At 43.9% G+C, this 19,463-nt stretch overlaps 1 protein-coding gene across 2 annotated transcripts; it reads right to left on the reverse strand.

Moving 5' to 3' along the window:
* Positions 1-1,674: 1,674 nt before the first annotated feature.
* LOC147460005 (uncharacterized) lies at positions 1,675-19,040 on the reverse strand. 2 transcript variants are annotated; one of them, XM_086511163.1, is made up of 3 exons: positions 18,638-19,040; positions 2,105-2,197; positions 1,675-2,019 (listed from the first exon to the last, which is right to left on the reverse strand). In XM_086511163.1, exons 1-2 carry the CDS (start codon positions 18,945-18,947, stop codon positions 2,133-2,135), a joined length of 375 nt encoding a protein of 124 aa, XP_086367289.1. In that variant the 5' UTR covers positions 18,948-19,040; the 3' UTR covers positions 1,675-2,019; positions 2,105-2,132. The 2 variants fall into 2 exon arrangements, with proteins under 2 accessions (XP_086367289.1, XP_086367288.1); XM_086511162.1 differs by having other exon boundaries at positions 1,675-1,991; positions 18,638-19,035.
* Between the last annotated feature and the right edge of the window lie 423 nt (positions 19,041-19,463).

The raw sequence follows: 19,463 nt of genomic DNA on the forward strand, positions 1-19,463 counted from the left end.
TTGAAGGGACGACAAAGTTATTTTACAAAGACCCTTGCCATGTGACGCTCATCCGCCAAAAAATCCAACGGCCTCGGTGTTGCAACAACCTTGCACAATGAACCATATGGCCCTCCACAAGCCAAAAACCGCATGGCTTGCCAATTTAGTGTCATTGGTGGGCAAAGCCATTTGGCTTGCTTGCAAGGCCATGTTACAAAGCATGTGAAACAACCTCGATGTTGGCTAGCGTAGATTATAAACTTCAAAATAAAGCCTCGACATTCTGTAAAGCATGTGAACCAACTCCATGCTAGCTAGTGTGGGCTACAAATTTGTCCTTATTCGAAGGAGCCTTAACAAATTGACAAATTCACAAACATGACAGACTCGCCAGACATGCATCCAATCACAGACATACTAGATAGCTTAAAAAGAAAATATGTACAATATAATTACTAAGAAAGGACTCCAATCAAGATTATGTCTTCCAAACAAGCAAACTCACAACACCCATCCACCGACACACACACCGCCCCCCCGCCCCCCCCCCTCTTTTCCCCAGCATCCCGTGACAATCTATGAAATTCCATATGATGAACAGATTTTTGCATGCACAATAAGGCGTCTGGAGGGCATCTGCAAGCAGCAGATAGTACTAACTTTCAAATTGGAGGGGGAGGGGAGAGAGAGAGAGAGAAGAAGAAGAAGAAGAAGAAGATTTTAACGTCGCAGGAAACTATCCCAAGAGACCTCAAAGATCTATCCGACCAGAGTTGAACTCAAGACCTCTTATTCAAGAGGGAAATGGCATAACCAATCTACCACACTTGGGTGACAGAAAGAGAGAGGATAATGAGATCTCCGAGAAATAGAAAGAGCAGATGCCCTCCACATAGTCACTAACAAAGGAGGAACCCTCAGTATGCAAAATGAAACAGTTCGAGAAACCTTCAACAGGGCGACGCAAACACTGCCTTGTCAGTAGAAAATGACAACCATTTTTTGCACCACCAAGCAAGAGCATTCACCTTGTTTCGACAAGCAAACCCCACTCACCTTGTTCAAACATTGGTCTTCACCACAGAAAGTCTTTAGTACAGGAAAGGACATACCTTCGATCATTGAAACAATCAAATGACTTGTAAACAACCATTCCATCGAGACACTCCAAACTAAAAACGTAAAAATTCCCTGAACGCCCTTCCAGGTTTCCACTCAATACGCCTCTAACTAAAAATGGCATCATCTAAACAATGGCTTGACAGGACAAGTGCAAAGACAATAGATGAAACTGCAACATCAATAGAGGAAACTAGCTTGATACAGAAAGAAAAACTCAAGAGGGTGAAAACTATTCTTTCCTAAAGCTGTCATGCCAATCTGCCTTGTTTTGTTTAATTAAACCTGACAACCCCCTTTGAAGTATACAAATCCCAATGCTAGAAGAGGCTCTGGAAAAAGCCTTAAGCTGCTGGCCAATTACAGCATTTAATGCATGACAACCTTAGCAATCACAGCATTTACTGACAGCTAAAAAACGTCTTAAGCTGCAGGCCAATTATAGCATTCAATGCATGACAACCTTAGCAATCACAGCATTTAATGCATGCCAAATGCAGTGTGCATCTTCTCATTCAATTGGGTTTTCGAATCTTCTAATTACTAGCACAAGCAATGCACCTGCACCAGATACACTAAAAATTTCTTTCTTTTGATTTACAGTTGAGGTTCACTCCTGTACAAGCTCGGTTTTCAGCTTCTGTGATGGCCAAAAAGTTGGCTTGACACCCAACAACGGCAGGTGTGAACAGTGTACAAAAAGACCTCTCAAGATATTTTTTCCATGTTATTCAAGGAAAGAGTAGAGAGTGCCTATACCATCTTTCCAATGACATTTGAGCCTTCAATTTTATCTTCATTTTTGTGAACTGCTGCTACCTGGTACATCACAATTATATGGAAGACTGGAACCGTTGGCCAAAAGCTGTTCCAACATTAAGTCCACAGAACTGCATTCGAAACGCCACAGCCAATTGTCTTACCAACAACCACATTGCAAATGTCTTATCAACAATCACATTGCAACGTTGAAGTGCAGAAACATTTGAAAATGAATACTTACCATAAAACACCACCAGCCCAATCCACTGCTACTGCATATCCAGAAACTTCAAATCATCTACTAAGACGATCAAGCTATCTGAATCATACAAATCTGCAAGCAGTCATATGACGCCATCAAATTCAGAATTTAAACGAGCATCACTAAATCTTCAGTGAAAACAAAGCTGTGAAGCTCTCTCAAACCACACATGTACATAAAAGTACCAAAAATTGGAGAGCCATTGTCATAAGATATTAACATATCACAAGCAAACTACAAAAGTTGCAGCGTTTTGGTTCGCCAGGAGCCCCTAGTTTAGGGCATAGTAACAAGAAACACCTTTCTCGACTGTTTCAAAATGGCCAAACGGTATTTCGGAACGTTTTTTGTACCAAGGTTAAAATCGTGCACTCCTCTTTAATATGAAAACACATTTCATTTTGCTAAGAAAGCGTATTTTTCCTAATTTGTGTGCGCTTTGTGTGCCTACCTTTCTCTTGTCCAAGGTCACAACATTTACACGAAATGCTCTGCATTAACTTCTTGTGGCTTCTAAAAGCATTTCTATGGCTCTTGGGCATTTTGTGTTGCATCATGTTTTGGTCATGAATCAAATCGTTTGTACATTATATTAATATTTTTTAAACTGTTTCGGTCTTCGAAACTTCAAAACATTGGTTTTCCATTTTCATTTCCATTTCGGGTGGTGACTATGGTTGAGGGGCTCAACACTCACTCAAAAAGGAAAGTTTTTAACAGGCCTTCGATCCGGTGACCGTTCTGACTTGAATCCGATAAGATCCTGTTACCCTAGAGAACAATTGCAATGCCACATACATGAACAAGGCGCTTGTGGAGAAGAGAGATCATTGAGGTAGAAAGAGACAGGACATCTGAGAGAGAGAGAGAGAGAGAGAGAGAGAGAGAGAGAGAGAGAGAGATGAAAATGAAATGAAATATTATATTAACGTCTTCAAAAGGCCACAATGACCTATGAGACCAGAAAGTTACAATGCGGTGGATCTGATACAAAGTCAGAGTAACAAAAGTAATAAAATGACAAAATGAAAATACTATGCTATGGAATCCTAACTTGCTAGGTGTGAACTACGCAGCTAGCTGGAAAGCGAGACTGAGCAGTCTACGCTATGAATATCCTTTGAGAAGAGGAAAGGCCAGACTTGTCTGTCTGCGCCATCTTGCTTATATCTCTTGCCTCCAATCCTCCAGTGTCAACCAAAACAGAATCAGCAAAACAACGGCACCAAATCGCAAGTCGGTGTGGCTCTCAATGTGAATGAGCTCGGAGTGGCCTACTACCCAGGTTGGGGGATACGTCTGCTGTAAGGTTACCGAGGGTGAGTGTAAGCAACTTTGAAGGTAGCAATCCAAATGATCAGGAGTGCAGAAGAGCAACTGCACTACCATCCAAGCCAAGCTCCGGGTGACTCCGGATGTAGTCGCCAGATGCCTGATCTCCCGCATCTCGCAGGTAAACTCTCTAAGAGAGTCTAAAGAACTGAAGTCCCACTCCAGACTATAGAAGAGATCCAAGATCCTCTTCCTGAACCATGTAGATGCTCCTGTGTAAGCAGGTGATCTAACATGTAGAGGTCAAGTGGTAAGTGTGTCCACCAAAGATGGTGGTGTCTTCTCTGGGAATGTCAGAATCCCATATGCCATGAGCATGGCCATATCTCTTGTGAACTCCTCTGATGAGTGCATAGGTGTGTCCATAGCAAACCACAAGTCACCACCCCCTATGGAGTGTGCAACCGCCATATCATGGCCACAATGAATGGATCTCCCAAGGATCATACGCCCGTCGATGATCAAGCTGATGTCGACGATACCGTGTACTGCAACAGTCACTGAGAGACCGCATGGACCACCACCGGATGGTGTCCTGGCAGGGGGTAACTTCATCCTCTGTGAAAAACACAAGCCATGTGGCTGCTGTCCACCCAAAAACGCAACTGCGAGGTGATGAAAGCGCTGCTGTCCAGCGATTTTCAGCATGCTCATACGCTCCCAGCATCGTCAAGAGCGGTGCAAAGGGTGTAGGGAGGGTTTATCTCTGTGTGCACAGCCGTCGGAGGGCTGAAAACAGAGAAAAAACAGCAGGTGTATATGACTGAAATCTGTAGATCTAAAGAGGAACGGGACCGGCAATGCACCGGATGCAAGGCAGTGTGATCATAGACAAGATCTGTAGAGAGCTGATGCTGGCGTTGCCCCTTCTTATGCAAAAACGCTGTAGCCTGTGAAAAATGCAGCTGCTCACCAAAAACGCAGGTAGGTTGAGGTGGTTTTCCGCGACAAAAGAGCCCAAAAAGTGGGGCGCTTGCTGCCAAAAGCAAAAACGCTGGCCTGATCTGCAAAAACGCAGGTGGAGGGGGGTCCTCTACAATGAAAAAACTCGAAATTTCGTCGCTTGCCTGGCTTTTTGCAAAACTCTAGCAGATTTGGCTCCAATTGCAGGAACGCTGGCTGTTGCTGATCTTGGGAGTAGTACCCGATGCGGATGATGAAGTGCTGGTCCCATGGAGAGCCTGAAGCTGTTGATACCATGTGATGCCTGAGCTCTGATACCATGTGAGTGCACGTGTGCGGAAGCGAGAGAGAGAGAGAGAGACCACAAACGCAAGATATGGTGAAGAGCGGGTGATCATCCCATAGTTACAGGGAATGGCCATTTTGAAGTCTTCGTTCCGCGTTCCCATCCCAATTTCCCGTTCCGTGTTTTGGACGTGAGTATTTGAAACAAGGAATGGCATTTCATGCATGTTGCCTTTCCCCGTTCCCTGTTCCGATTTCCCGTTCCAGGTAACTATGGATCAGCCCCCCATGACTACCATGAGCAGAAGACCCAAAACACAATAACCAGATGATCTCTGTGTGATGCGATGTGGAAGTGTGTACCCCCCTAGCCCCATATATAGGTGTCCAAGGGGAGGTAGGGCAAGGCCTGATATCCCCCACGACCCAACAAGAAATAAATGAAATATGAGGGCACCCAGGCAAGGTGGGCAGCCGGCCCAGAAGTGGACGGCCGAACAATGCAGAGAAAATGCATTTGCAAAGGGTGGCCAGCCCGGAGGCACACTAGCCGTACATGCATATGCCCTAGACCTGTGAAGCAACAAAGTGGTGTAAAGTCTAACACTGAGGCCATCTAGGGCAAAAAGAAAACCTACACAAGTCTAGAAAAAATAATCCCAGCCTGCAGCAACCTACTAGCCATGGAAAGAACCAAAAACCCCAAGCTAAACATGGCTAGACATATCCTGACATGAGAAAACAACTTCACTCCTGCGGGGCACATCCAGAAAACAGTCCTCACTCCCTGTCACCTATCCTAAGGAGACACCAGGACCGATTGGACGAATCCAGAGAGATGCCATAACTCTAACAGAAACTTCCCTGTTGACTTATAATTGAAGTGTGAAGTGTTCTCAAATGTTCTCAAGTTGAAAGTCTCTATCAGTGAATTTCACATTGGCACGTGATGTCGACTCGTTATAGAATCCCACTCCATAATCACCTATCTCAAACATTTGAAATGGTTTGACTCCTCCATGACAAAGGACTCAAAGATCTCTCTTATCTAGTCAATCAAGACATTAAAGGACAACATCAATGTTAGCTCCGCAAGAGAGCAAACGCAAACAAAAAGAACAATAGACTCATAGAATTATCTCCACCAGCCGTGCAAGGTACTCAGTAACCTTCATGGTATCTCCTTCATGTGAATTCATGAACATGGAAGATAAATCAAGACATTAAAGGACAACAACAATGTTAGTAGGGCTTCACCTAGCTCCACAAGAGAGCAAACGCAAGCAAAAAGAGCAATAGACTCATAGAATTATCTCCACCAGTCGTGCAAGGTACTCAATAACCTTCATGGTATCTATGTTAAAGTTTTGGCATCTCAAGTGAACTGCCCAATGTGATCTCATTATTTAGTTTGGCTTTTAGGTATTTATTTTACTTATTTGTCAAAGTCTTGGGTTAAGCAACCCCTTGCCTCCATTGTATACACATTCAGTTATTCATTGCCAAGGTTGATTGGTTCTCTCTCTCTCTCTCTCTCTCTCTCTCTCTCTCTCTCTCTCTCTCTCTCTCTCTCTCTCTCTCTCTCTCTTGCTCACTCCCCTTGGTCTCTACGCTTCCTCATCATCGAATTTGACATGGTATCAGAGCTTGGTGTAGCTCAGTGATTGAAGCCCTTGGCATGGAGGGGCACCCGTGAGTAGAAGAAGTAGAGATCTCTTTCCTTGTCGTCGCCGGCGTCCAACTTCTCCCCCTCTGCTCCCGACGTTCTAAAACGCTGACCTCCCTTTCCTGCCGGCAATGCCCCTTTGCAGCCCACAAGGCTCTTCTCTCCTGCGTTTTGAAACGTTACGTTTCCCCCCTGCAGTTGGGCGTCTCAACACGCTGCCCTACAGCATGGTGCTAATGGGCACAGTACCAACGTCTTGAAACGAAGTCTCAACAGCACCGTCTTTTCAGCCTGCGAGCGTTTTGAAACGCTGAATTGGCAACAGGCAAGGGCAGCGACTTGTCCCTGCGTTTTAAAACGTTGCAGTATGAAGGCATAAGCAACAGGCGGGTAGCAAGGTGTTAATAGACTGCTTTGGTGACCCGATGCCCAAGAGAGGGCCATCGGAGTCACACTTTTGGGATTGTGTGGAGCCTTGATTTGTTCGAGGGCTCCCACATGAAGATTGTGCGGCTTGGGAGCAGTAACCCCCTGAAGATTTCAGAGAGGGTTAACGGGCTTGTGTGCGGTGCGGCGCAACAGAGCAGAATTGCTTGGGATTAGTAGGACGGCCCTTGGAGTGCGAGGCGGAGTTTAAAGTTCTTGCAACTTCAAAATGGCCTCCCCTTGCTCGAGCGCCCCCGACCACATCGACCAAAACCAACCAAAAGCTATGGATAACGGATCGTCAACCATCCATCTAGCAGCATGTGCACCGGCACATTCTCAAGGAACCCAACAAATTGTTTGGCTCAAGTTTGTGAAGTCAAAAACAAATGGCAAAGTTCGCTAGAGGAGTGTGGCAAAGGTCAATTGGACAAGATGACAGTACCAGTACTGTAACAGACTTGGACACTCCAAGTCAAGAATCAACCGCGACAGCACCAAATAACCACTTCAAAACAAGTCACAGATCACAATAGATGTACACTGGCCCGGCGGAGTTCCGTGCCTAGATATATTGGTCCCAAAGACTGGCACCCCTTTCGGTATTTCTTTTTATATTAATCAAATCAAAGTACAAGAGAGTGGCTAGGGTTTCACTCTCAGACTCTGCGTCCAAATGCTCTGAGAAGTGAGGCCCTCACCACTAATTTAAAGGTTACAAGGGATGCCCAAAAGCAGAGCCCCAAAAGCTTTTAAAATAAAAAGCATCAGTTCTCTCTCTTTTAGAGAGTCTTTTCTCTTTTTTATAAAAAAAAGCAAAATTCGCGTCGCTCATCATTTTTCAAAAAAAAAAAAACAACCTCCGCGATTTCCGGAAACTAGGGAGAAATTAGGGTTTGCAAGAATTTTAGGGTTTCTGGTAGAAATTAGGGTTTCTGCTGTCCGCCACGTCATCAGTTTGTGACATACCCCCCTCTTGAAAGCATTGTAATCGACCGTGATTACGCCTGCAAAACCGACAAAAGCCATAAACCGTCTTAGCCAATCACGGATAGTCTCTATCTTGGCCGGGTCCATTTGCACTCTTGTTGTTGACACAATGTGTCCCAAAAAGTGTATCTCTGGTAGGAAAATTTCACTTTTCTTTGCATTAATCACTAACATGTGATCTCGTAATGCCTGAAAGACTTGAAGCAGATAATCTCTGTGTTCTGCCTCATTCTTGGAGAAAACAATGATGTCGTCAAAGAAAGTGCCAACAAATAGCCTGTACTCTCGAAAAATCCTGTCCATCATCCGGTTAAATGTCGCACGAGCATTGGTTAAGCCAAAAGGCATCACCAAAAACTCAAATAACCCAAAAGTCGTCCGAAAAGCTGTCTTGTAGACATCTCCTGGCGATATCCTGATCTGATGATATCCACTCTTCAAGTCAATCCTGCTAAAGCACGAGGATCCTTGTAACCTGTCAAGTATATCATCGATCCTAGGAATCGGAAATCTGTTCTTGATGGTGATTTTGTTGAGGGCGCTATAATCGATGCACATTCTCCAAGATCCGTCTTTCTTCAAAACTAACAACACTGGAGAGCAATACGGTGAAGTACTAGGCTGGACAAGACCCTTTTCCAAGAGGTGTTTCACTGGGTTCATAATCTTTTCATTTTGCACTCGGCTAACACGGTAAGGTGGTCGGTTCGGTGGCGTGCTTCCAGGTATCAGATCAATGGTTTGATCTTCAGGCCCTTTGAAAAGCAATCGGCATGAGTGTGGAGAAAAATCTTGGCGTTCTTTTGATCAGGTCAAAACATATTCAACCTTTATCCATCGTTCAGTTCTCTCCCAAAAGAATGAGTAAGACACTGAAGTTCATCAAGGACAATCTCTAAGCCCTTCATTTATCAAAGTCGCTTTCTCGGCCCGGTCGTCAACCACGGCGTAGTTCTTGTGGTACCAAGGGATCCTGAGTAGAACGTCACTCGCGTGCCCTGAACACCCCTGTCATTGCAAACAAAGTTTTCCGATGCTCGGTGTAATGGCAACATCCCATCCGGGTACCAATCGAACTACCTCTGCCTGTGGCGTCAGTCTGTCGGGCGTAATTCCAAATCGAGCCGCCAATTCCAAGTGAAAAGAAGTTGGCCTTGGCTCCTTCAAAAGAGCTTCCTGATCCTTCACTTTGCCCCAAAAGCGGCAAAGTTTGTACTTTCATTCATTAGATTCGGTGCAGGTCCCACGCCATGTGGTACCAGTTCTGCTTTTCTATCTGCCTTTTCTGCCACATTCCTCAGCTGCTCTCGAACTCTCAGACCTATCGTCGTCTTTATCATTCAGTTCTTTCTGTGCCTTATTAGGGCACTTCGTAGAGATATGTCCCTGTTCCCCGCATCCAAAGCACTTCCCCTCTCTGATGAAGCGAGCTCTCTCCTCAGGAGTAAGCTTGGGTCGTGCATCATTTTTCTCTGGGTTGCTCTTTTTCTTTCTACTTTCATTCCTAGGAGTCTGTTCGGCTCGTTGTGTCATGGCCTCATCTGTAGGGTAGGTCAGACTGCCAGAGTGAATGGCAAAGCCCCGCTTCGCATGACTCATCAACTCCTATATAGAAGCTGACTTCTGTTCAAGCAGTGATCTCGGATCTCTGTAGGTAGACCCAAGGTAAACCGCTCAATCTGTTCTTTGAAGAAGATCTTCTTGAATGAAGAGGCGGGTAGAAAAGAGCTCCAGAATCTTTCACAATAAGCATTGATTGTATCTTTCTTGGTCATCCGAAGATGGTTCCAAGCAACTCGTACATATCGTTCATATTCTTGCGTCAACCAAGAAGAAATAAAAAGCTTCTTAAATTTCAGCCATTTAACTGGCGCACTCTTGTTAAAAGAAGCGTGGACCACCAAGTACGAGCATTCCCCTTAAGGTAAGAGGTAGCTCTCCGAATCTTGGAGTGCTTTGAATAGCGTCCTCCCTCAAAAGTGATGTCAAACTGCTGTATAAAAGACAAAGCCTTTGAAGCATCTGAGTATCCTGAAAAGTATCAAACTTGATCGAGTGGCCACCTTCCTTAAACTCTCTGACTTTCTTGCTTTTATGTTCGAGAAAGTCATACTGGTTGGCTTTGTAAAAAATCTTCTTGTTCGCATAAAACTTTTCGTCATCGGAATCTGAGCTGTCTATAGACGAGTCCTCAGTAGAACTGTCACTCTCTGGGCGAGATGTAGCCTTCTTTGCCTTTTTCTTGCCCTTTCCGAAGCTTTGTTTCTTGCTTCGCTTTTTACCTTTTCTGTCTTCTTCGCTCGAACCCGGAAGCTAGAAGAACTATCAGAAGAAGAAGAACTGGGTACTCCTTCAAATCGAACACACTTCTTCTGTTTCTTTGCCTTGTCAAAAGTCGACTGACAACCCAAATAACCTGGAAAGTCAGTGCTTTTCTTCTGCTTTTTGCCGTGCTTTTTGGCTTTCTTTTGCGCGTCAAAAAGCTGAGCAATCCGTGCATCAACCACGTTCTCCAGTTCCTTCTCCGTATATTTTCTTGGAGGCAGAAGGTTTCTTGAGAGCGGGTTTCGGGAGTGGTGTTGTGGTTCTCTGCCACTCCATCTGTACCTCTTCCAAAGAGGTCTGGTTCATATATTTTGCCATCTTCGGGTCCTTGGCAAAATTGAGTATCATCTTTGTTGCATCGCCAATCAATTGACGACGCTCCATCTCTCTTTGCTCCGCCTGAGTAGGCCAAGGCGGGCCATACTCTCTGTTTGAATCTTCGTTGTGATCCCAGCCCGCATCTCCAGATGCAGAGGGAGTCGACTGATATTGCCTGAAGCCATAGGTGCCGCGAAAAAAAAAATTCGGGGATTGGATTTCTCGTAGAAGAGAAATCGGTCGTGCTCTGATACCACTGTAACAGACTTGGACACTCCAAGTCAAGAATCAACCGCGACAGCACCAAATAACCACTTCAAAACAAGTCACAGATCACAATAGATGTACACTGGCCCGGCGGAGTTCCGTGCCTAGAGATATTGACCCCAAAGATCGGCGCCCCTTTCGGTATTTCTTTTTATAGTAATCAAATCAAAGTACAAGAGAGTGGCTAGGGTTTCACTCTCAGACTTTGCGTCTAGATGCTCTGAGAAGTGAGGCCCTCACCACTAATTTAAAGGTTACAAGGGATGCCCAAAAGCTTTTAAAATAAAAAGCATCAGTTCTCTCTCTCTTAGAAAGTCTTTTCTCTTTTTTTATTAAAAAAAAGCAAAATTCGCGTCGCTCATCATTTTTCAAAAAAAAAAAATCAGCCTCCGCGATTTCCGGAAACTAGGCAGAAATTACGGTTTGCAAGAATTTTAGGGTTTTTGGCAGAAATTAGGGTTTTTGTTGTCCGCCACGTCATCACTTTGTGACAAGTACTCAGTTAGCTGCCTTGGTACCCACAAGGTACGATCACAGTCGTCATGAATGTGACATAACGCTTTGTTTGGCTCAAGAGTTTGAAGCCAAAGACAAAAGCATGAACTCACAGGAAGACAAGGATAAAGGCAAGCTGGACAGAGATTACGGTAATAAAGATTTGGCAGAAGAGATTGACATGGCACACGTGGCGGTGGCCACAGTGGCCTCGGCGTCAGAATTCTAGTAAAATGACAAGTGTCACCACTAGCTTCAGCCAGAGAAAGGCTTGTGAGTGGCAGAGAGGGGCAAGCAATGCTCCCTATAATTAGTTTTGGACCCTTGTGTTGGAGTTCAAGTTATCGGTGTTTGGACCCGTAGGTCGGAGTTCAATGCACATGCATTTGGCAAGGAACCAATCAGACGTCTAAAACTCTATGGATGGGTGCACCAATTCATTGTTGTTAGTCGGATCATGGAAAGGATGTGTTCCAACAATTCATTATCTTGGAGTTTTATATTTTGGACGTGATGTGTTCACAACTCACGAATGGGGATTATTGGACGTAGTGTGGTCTATAGTTCAAAGTTTCTACAAAGGCAACCGATGCTCAAGATGGCATTACTTGAGGAGAGCAACACCGAGGTGTATCCAATAGTCCAAGGCCTTCTACTGGGGTGCCCATGGTAGCTTCTTCATCGACTTGGTCTCACTATTGATGTCCACTATGAGCTGCAGAGAGGGTATTAAAGTTTTGGCATCTCCCCAATGTGATCCCATTATTTAGTTTGGCTTTTAGGTATTTACTTTACTTATTTGTCAAAGTCTTGGGTAGGGCAAAGGGCAATTTACTGGGATTGTTATATAAGCAACCCCTTGCCTCCATTGTATACACATTCAGTTATTCATTGCCAAGGTTGATTGGTTCAAGCGATTCTCTCGTTCTCTCTCTCTCACTCTCGTGCTCACTCCCCTTGGTCTCTACTCTTCCACATCGTCGACTTTGACAATCTCCTTCATGTGAATTCATGAACATGGCAGATAAATCGAATTGTTGCTTCAATTCATAACCACTTCTCTCAATCTGGTGGTCTTGAGCCCAATGTAAGAACATGAATCATAGACACATAATGAGCACCCACAACTAACAAGCCCAATTTATCAGTGTACTCTATCATGATAGTAGTCAACTAGATATTAAGACATCCCCAAAGAATACAAAATATCGTATGGCCAATGGCATGCGGCCGCCATACTATAAATGTACCCAAGCTCCCCACAAACTTTGAAGAGACCATCAATCACAAATTGCTGTCGTGTCAAGCCACTGAAGACCTGAGCCGACTTGCACACCCCGGCCGAGGGACCTAAACCCTAAGAGAAGAAGCAGAAGCACCAAAAGAAGTTCTACCAACTTACAAAGTCCCAGTTTTTTTATAAAGTTCTCAACAACTTATAGGACCTTACCTTGGCTGATGGGGACCCAAGGACCCAAGGGCATTAAAAATGCAGGATCGACACACAATCTCTTGCGTAACAAGTACTGACATGGCAGCTATACAGACGCCTGCGATTTGCGCTAACAGTGCCACGTGGCAGCTTGTACGGAATTCCACGTTTTATGCTCGTAGTTGATGACGTGGCACGCTATAGGAAATTCCACGTTTCGCGTTGTAGTTGATGACGTGGCACGCTGCACGAAATTCCTTGAAATTGTGCTGGCTGCTTTTGGGAAGCCAAATGCTTCTAGAAATGGATGCTTTTCATGTACTGCTTTTGGATAGGCCAAGGGCCTTAAAATATATGCCATGGGCTTAGCCTTTGGCACGTTTCCGCGTGGAAGTGTAGAGGGCAGAGTACCATCTTGTATTGAGTTGAAGCATATAAAGAAAATACCGAAAGGGGAGCTAGGGTTTGGGGCCGATGCTCTCTTGGGGTGGAACTCCGCCACTCCCCGTCTTGTGTGTCATGCATTTCTTTCAATTCAATTGTTATTTAAAGTTGTTCACTCTATTCTTTTCCGTTGGCACGTGGTGCCCTCCTGTTACAGAGGTATTAGAGCTCCAATCGTGTGCTTTTCTGAAAGCATACCGGTCCTATCAAAGAGCAGTAGTCCATGAAAACTTTATGTACGTTAAGCACAGAAGGTGAATCACAATAGCAAACATTTCTACTTGAAAACAGAGAGAGAGAGAGAGAGAGAGAGAGAGAGAGAGAGAGAGAGAGAGAGAGAGAGAGAGACCAAACATGAGACAAAGGAAGGCGAAATTCCTTCCCTAGAAGCATTGGCCCTCAAGACGAGCGCCCCCAAAGGGTATTTCTTCTATATTGCAAAAGATGGCCAATACAAGTTGTTGTCACAAGGGCTCAAAGCCTTCTTAATCTTCACAAGACTCAAGCCTGTCATCTTCAAGAAATGCTCAAAGAGAGAGATCGCCCAAAAACTGATGATCCCCACAAATGCCCTCAAGAGATCTTTATATAGGTAAAGACTAGCCTTTTGGGTGCCCTTGACCCTTGGCTTTTCAACTGTCCCACCTTTGGCTTTTCATTTATCCGCCCTTTGGCTTTTCATTTGTCCAATCCCTTGGCTTGGATAAAGAAGGACACCCCACTTTCTAGGGTTGATTTGTGTTATGTGCCTCACTTTTAGGGCTGATTTGTGACAGTCCATCGCACATCGAGCGCACTCCTGTCTTCATCGCTCTGTCTTACAGGGCATAAGCCATAAGGAACCCAAGACCACTTGCAAGAGAAGGAGTTCCTATCAGCGAACCCTACGCATTGACGCGAGCGGATCTTTTGAGCCACCGCTTTTCTCAGAAGCAGTGCCCTGCAATGGTGGATGTCTATAGCTACCAAGCTGCACACTCCAAGGACTTGGCAAGCTTTCAAGAAAATTTTTACCTAAAGTTACATGCCTTCATACAACTTCCATCGGAGTGCAACTTCTGGCAACGACAACTTAAAATTTTTGTACATCTCGCAACACGTGTCTCTTCTCGAGAAGATAACCTTGGAGGAGCAATGTGATTGCTATATCTTGGGACTACCATCACCCCTGTAGGAACACTTTTTTTGATGCACGTTTCAAGACAGAAGGCTAGTCGACTTTCGAGCGACTTAACATCGAGAATGCTTTTTGAGATTGCATTAACACTTTTTTAATTTTGTTTGAGAATCTATTTGAGAAATTGTTTAGAGATCTTGTTTGGAATTTGTTTGAAAAAATGGTATTTGTTTTAAACATGCCTTGGTGTCAATTTGAATTGTTTTGACTCTGATTTTAATACCCCTTTCAAAGCTTGGTGACTTACTTCCGAGTGGAGTATAAGAAATGTTATATTGGTATTGTCTGAACCTTGGAACGACACATGCACGATGTCTTTTCGTTGTATGCTTGAAAACCTCTGGACAACGTAGAAAGGACATCTAGGGAGCATTTCGTTGTATGTTGAAAAACCTCTGAACGACACAAATGGGATGTCTGGGGAGCATTTAGTCGTATGCTTGCAACCTCCAAGCAACGCAGGCTACTGTCTGGGGAGCGCTTGGTTGTATCAATCCTCTGAGCTCATGGCTTGAACCTTTTTAGGTTATTTGAGAAGGGAGTGATGTAGTAGTCATTGAGTAGCTTCATACCGTAGACCGTCCATCTCGGAGGAGTGCTTAGCGGCGCTGTTCGTTGTGTCTTGTAACATGTGTATGTGAGCATTTGTGTTGCATTGTGATGTGCCAAAAATCGAATATTCCTAATGGGGTGAGATTGCCTAGGTATAATTAATAGTGCATCGCGACACCCGTTCAACATCAGCACGGTTTGGGTGTGATGTCTAATTTTGCTACGCCAGAAAATCAAGAGCTCCGATCTGGAATGAAAAAAATGATTGTCCCTCGGAATGACCCTCTGAATTTTTGAGCTGACTTGAGTTGTTTCACAGAATTACGATAATTGCGGACGATTACTCTTCTTTCCAGAAGAAGGAATGTCACAAACTGCTACGTGTCAAACCACTGAAGACCTAAGCCGACTTGCAGACCCCAGTCGAGGGGCCTAAACCCTAAGAGAAGAAGCAACAGAAGAAGCAGAAGCAACAAAAGAAGTTTTACCAACTTACAAAGTCTTGCCATGTGGCTCAGTTTTTCAAGAAAATTCCCAGCAACTTACCGGACCACGTCCTATGGAGGCACAAGGGCCTAAGGGCATTAAAATAATCAAGCAGGACCTGCACACAAAATCTGTTGCGTAAAAAGTGTTAACGTGGCATCTGTACGGATGCCCGTGATTGAGGTGACAGTGCCACATGGCAGCTTGTACGGAATTCCGCGTTCCACGCTGGTGGCTGATGATGTGGCAGGCTGTATGGAATTCCTTGAAATTGCGCTGGCTGTTTTTGGGAGGCAAGATGCTCCTAGAGGTGGATGCTTTCCATGTACTGCTTTTGGATAGGCCCAGGGCCTTTAAATATGTGCCATGGGCTCGGTCTCTAGCATGTTTCCCTGTGGAAGTGCAGAGGACGGAGTACCGGCTTGTATTGAGTTGAAGCAATATAAAGAAATACCAAAAGGGGCACGAGGGTTTGGAGCAGTGCTCTCTTGGGGTGGAACTCAGCCACTCCCCGTCTCGTGTGTCATGCATCTCTCTCACTTCAGTTGTTATTTGAAGTGCTTAAAGTTGTTCAGTCTGTTCTTTTCGGTTGGCACGTGGTGCCCTCCCGTTACACCATCGCATCCAAAGAGAAGTCAATTGGGAACTTACCCAACAATGAGATCCAATATCATTTGCACATGCGTTGGAATAGTGTACATCCATAATATACTTTACAAATTTTTGAGAATATGATTCTTTGGCCAGCGAGAGATTTTCATTGATTCTCATTGCCACCAAAGCACATGATTCCATGTTTATTTTGGGAAAGCCAGTGTCATGTTTTAAAGCGTATATTACTTTTTTTTATCTGGATGTCTCCTTTCCTCCTTTGTTACATACCCACAATCAAGGTCAAATACTTTAAATAAAGTAAGCTCTCCTACATTTCTTCATCTATCGTTGAGTAAGACTAGATACCCTCTAGAACAATAAGCGGTGCTCACCCAGATTTCAACAATGTGTTAGTCATCTACTTGAAGTAAAACACTTCAAGGTTCCTATGCCTTCATATGTAAATTAAATAGGAGGTGGAAGCAAGGAAAGGCACACAATAGCAAATACAAGGTCCCTGAACAGAGCCCCAACATTTCGTTTTCATGCCTCAGAACGGCAACAGTCAATGTTGAGGCATTTACTTGGGCCTCATCGTCCATTTCGGTACAGAATGGATGTCACAAGGCAATCATTCTAGAAGCATGCGAGAGATGTTTACCGTTCTGTTGTTCACAGCAGCCAATCGAGACACATTTACTTGAACCTGACCATCCATGTCAATATGGATTAAAAGTGACATGACAATCACGTTAGAAGCATGTGAAAGCTTTTTGCCATTTTTGTTATTCAGATCTACCAAGCAGGCTGCCTTCGATTGCTCTCTAACTAATGAGAGCAACTGGAGTTCGCAAACTAAGAAAGAGAAGGCAATACAATGAGGACTACAACAGTCCTCACTTACGAATACTCTTTGCTTAGAGCTCTCGATGCCAAGAGGACCACATTAGCCATCATCGGTCCTCAGCTAAGAACACAGATTTTCTTAGGGCTCTCATAAAGAAAGATAAACTTCTTTTACTTGGCTTAATATGTTAACACTCCCATGCACAGCTTTGATTTAGGCTCTCTCACCAAGGTCAATCCCCACCTAAATCACTTTCCTCATTAAGCCAATACATTACCTCCTCAAGGGAAGAAGAGGATTCACCTGCTCTTAATGCTACGTTCATGCAGACAAGTTTAGTATTCAAACGAGTCACCTTCTTACGTCATCATGGACTGTAACTCAAAATTTTCAAACCCAATCCATCATGCTACAAGAATTGATATGTCCACACCTGCAGCCTTTCATCAAACTCAATGTACACAAGTTGCTTTAGGCAAATAACAGAGAAGTATTTTCATCTGAAAGGGGGAGACCAAGACTTTGCAAAAGCAGGTAAGCAATGTGAAACAAGAAGCCTGTTTGATACACATAAGATATCCAAGACAAAGAACTAAAAATCCTCACTATGAAGATTAAAAAATCTGCCCAGAAATGTGTACATGGTTCTGAAGTCAGAAATGGGTAGCACATGAAATTCTTTGGCCTACAAATAAGTTTATGCAAGGCCCTTAGCATCATGAAAGGCGAATAGGAAGGTCAAGAGGTACTAAACCAAAAGTTTAACAGCGAACTACCTTATTCAAATACGGTAGGAAATGGACCAAAAGAGGAAAGAAAATTCAAAGCTCATCGCCATGCATAAGTGTATGATACACCTGCTACAGCTACACCTCCTTAACTCACACGCGCACAACCAGATAACTTTCTAGAAAGTTGAGGCTCAAAAGAAAGTTAGCGCTGAAGCTACCATCTGAGACCTTGCAGCTTAAAAATAAGTTCATTATGTTAACCAGCATTAATAAAACCAAGACAAAACATCAGTAATAAGCTTCGTCCAGCTCAAAAAAACTACAGAAATCAGCCTGTAATGCTACAAAAATAATCAAAAGAAACTGATAGAAAACCTTGAGGAAAAGCCGTATACAGAAGCAGCCCATAAACAAACACTAAAAACCAGGATACAAAAAACACACAAAACAGGTAAAAACAAACATGATGGAGAAGTATCAAAAAAAGAAGTGCAAAGTGCATAAGATTGAGCACAGCAACAGCAAACTTTAGTTCAATTGTACAATGACTGAAAATGAAATTATGTTGATCAACAAGGCTAGACTACTCATGGTAGGATCAACAAGACTAATGAGAAAAGGATTGGCAAATTTTAATCACACCAAGAGGGGGTTAAATTATTGTAGCTCTTCAACTGAGCTCTCGACAATCAAAAAGTATGAATGACAGTCACCAATAACAAGCTAGAAATTACAGATCAAGAATCTCCACCTCCAGCAATTTTCAAGGTTTAAACCAATTTTAGCATCTCAAGGAATTAATTCCATATCTACCTAATTGATTTCATTTGGCATCCGCGAAATAGAGCACCGGTTCATGAATGTATTTCAATCAACTGTCATCCGATAGCCCTCACAAAACAGAGAAAACCCCTGGTCAAGCTCTTAGCAAGGCAGCCACCTAGAACAGGTTCTCATTAACTTTACAAATTTGATGTGACCACTGAAAGACCTTCATCCAGGTTGCCACATCGAACTGAAAATAGCTTTGCCTCCTAAAAAGAAACTCCTAATTCAAGAAGGATTATCCAAACCTGCCAAACTTTGTAAACCCTCTTCGGAAGAAACTATCGCTATTAGCCCATCAATTCAATATATGCTTCAAGGAAATCTTTAAGAAAAGAAAAGGAGAGAAAACCAAGTAGGCATTGAACGAAACAAGGAGCTATGAAATACCAGAAAGAAATCCTCCATCACTGATACCTGTAGAGAAGGCGGAGTCATTCTCTGATGCGAATTGCAGAGCCTCTTCCGCCAGCTCCAGGTCGACAAGGTCAGCATGAAGGTCCATGAGATCGTCAACAGAATCAAGTTCTTCTATGTCTTGAGCAGTGAGCTCCTCCTCGTCGCTGCAGCCATAGCGATCCCGCAGCCAATAGTCACGAAAGGCGGGGCAGGTATGGACGAGTCGCCACCATTCGGGAGAGAAATCCTCGGCCTCGAGGAAAGCGGCGGGAACAAACAAAGGGGCGTTTGGGTTGAGGTAGGAGAAGGGCCTGCTCTTCACTGCCATAGCGAGCTACTTCTAGTCTAAATACACGATTTGGGTCCCCTTACCTTCGCATCGCCTGTGTTTATATAACTCACAACAGAAGACAAACCGCTCGCGTATCCGCCTCTCTCAATTTCCTCTTAAAACAGGTTTCGAGTTCAAACACTTGTTCTGTTTGTTCCTACGGCGTTAGAAACCTCTATCTCTCTCTCTCTCTCTCCCCCCCAGCCAGTTTGAAGATGTTTTAAAAGGCCATATTGCAGATTTTGGAAGAGCACGAACAGATTTGGAAGGGCAAGTCTAATCTCGTGCAAATAATGAATGACTAAATTCTTCTTATGGTCGTGTTCCTTCGCAATAGTATATTGTTCCAACTTTAAAAGACCATGATACTCTAGGGCAAGAAGATGCACAATTTGTAATCAAATTAATTGCAATGCAATCTAAGTATACCATTTGCGACATTTTGTGTTGGTGTGAGGTTTTCAATTCTGCACAAAGAAAAACACTATTTTAAGGTGCAATTAGCGCGTTACC

This window comes from Adiantum capillus-veneris, chromosome 4 (assembly GCF_014529385.1).
Source record: "Adiantum capillus-veneris isolate H3 chromosome 4, ASM1452938v2, whole genome shotgun sequence".
Classification (NCBI taxonomy): domain Eukaryota; kingdom Viridiplantae; phylum Streptophyta; class Polypodiopsida; order Polypodiales; family Pteridaceae; genus Adiantum; species Adiantum capillus-veneris.

Coding starts and splice junctions, on each gene's coding strand:
- LOC147460005 (XM_086511163.1), bottom strand. CDS start 18,947: ATGGCAGTGAAGAGCAGGCCCTTCTCCTACCTCAACCCAAACGCCCCT. Junction 2,198..18,637: donor TGACTCCGCCTTCTCTACAG/GTATCAGTGATG, acceptor GACTGCTTGCAG/ATTTGTATGATTCAGATAGC.